Consider the following 1,655-nt stretch of genomic DNA (forward strand, 5'->3'; position numbering starts at 1 on the left):
AAGGCTGATAACACAGCTTCGTGCACTCGTAATGTGAGCACTTCCACAGGCACTTCTCTCGACAGGGCACGCAGAGCTCATTACATGGCTTGCCACAGGTATACCCATGCAGACACTGGAGGCCACATTCCTCCTTACACAGACGCGTATGAGGTTGCCCACACTTCTCTTCACAGTAGTGACCACAAGCCAGCGTCTCCTCACAGGCTTCCTCACACTGGACCCCTTCATGGGAATGTCGAGGATAACACCTTTTCGGGCACACGTGACCACAGGTGAGCTCCTGTTCGCACCGTTGACCACATCTAGGAACATCATGGCACTTCTGAGTAACTTCATGGCCACAAGCTTCGACTCGGACTTTCTTAGTGAACTCACACAGCAACTCCGTGACGGGCCTCCGAGACTTATAGCAGGAGGTGGTCAAAGGATGCCCACATGGGAGCTCCACCGTCACCGCTTTATGGCATCTCAACTCGACCTCATCCTCGCGATAGTGACACCTCACATTCTTCGTGTGGCCACAGCTCAACCTCACAAGCACCGGAGACGAGCAAGGGGTCGGGCAGGGGTCCTCCGGGGTCGAGCCGGCCCTAGTGCACTCCCAACAGAGATGGCTACATCTATGGCCACACCCTTCCGGCCTTGCCCTATCACAAGGCTTATCACAGCACACTTGAGCGTGGTCAAACACATGGCAGTTGAGCGGACACCTATGACCACAGCGGTCCAGCAAGCGACGACAGGGGAGCCGACAGCCACCATCCTTCACATGTAGGAAATCCTCCGCCCTGGCAACTTGTTCAAACTGCTGTGGATGCACTCGACACTGCAGTGTCAACGCCGGCCCGATTCGCGCCTGAGCCCTCAGCCGAGCTATGATGACTTCCCAGTTGGCCTCGTTCTCGAACATCTCCGCGTTTCCCAGTATATACAGACCTTCCTTCGCTCGCGACATCGCCACAATAACGCGGTTTTCAATGCCAGTGAAGCCCACCTTCCGGGCCTTATTAGACCTCACCAGAGATAGTATAACAACCTTATTCTCCTCCCCTTGGTAGTCGTCAATGGTCACCACACGGGCGCCCGCCTTCACACCATCAGCGCTCCTCTTCAGATCTCCATCGAGGTGACTCCTAATGAGCCTCTTCTGCCCAATATACGGAGTGAGCAACGTGATATCCTCAGCGTTGTACTGCTGTGTTCGGACCAAGTACGACGCCAACCTTGCGGCAAACCTAGCCTCAAAGTCGTTGCGTTTCGAGGTCCCCTCAAAGGCTTGCTCCTTCTCCCGATGATCCACGAAATACACATCAGTCGCCACGCCTCCGACTCGGTCATATGCCTTCACCCTGTCATGGTCCGTCAAGCCGTCCACGTAGAAGTGCTTCACCAACTGACTCACCTCTGGCCGCATTCTCAGCTGCGTGTTCAACCTTGCAAAGGGAACACCAACGTTAATAAGCCTTTCAAAGAGGGAGATGTCGAAGTGATTCTTCTTGGTCAGTTCATAGACATTCACTTTCGGCCTCAACTGCTGATGGTCGCCAATCATAACCAAATGCTGCAAATTCGGCGACGACAAACTCGCGACGAGCTGACACTCCAAGAGCTCCCCCGCCTCCTCAATGACCACCACCCTCGGGCCCAGCCTA

General features: G+C 54.9%; 1 protein-coding gene across 1 annotated transcript; it reads right to left on the reverse strand.

Annotated features, from left to right (window-relative positions):
- Positions 1 to 84: 84 nt before the first annotated feature.
- On the reverse strand, positions 85 to 1,555 carry Pmar_PMAR007856 (hypothetical protein; the record flags this gene model as incomplete). Its single annotated transcript, XM_002776430.1, has 1 exon — positions 85 to 1,555. A coding segment is annotated over one exon (1,471 nt), but the record flags the coding sequence as incomplete, so codon positions are not given.
- Between the last annotated feature and the right edge of the window lie 100 nt (positions 1,556 to 1,655).

This window comes from Perkinsus marinus, assembly GCF_000006405.1.
Source record: "Perkinsus marinus ATCC 50983 genomic scaffold scf_1104296953504, whole genome shotgun sequence".
Lineage (NCBI taxonomy): Eukaryota > Perkinsozoa > Perkinsida > Perkinsidae > Perkinsus > Perkinsus marinus.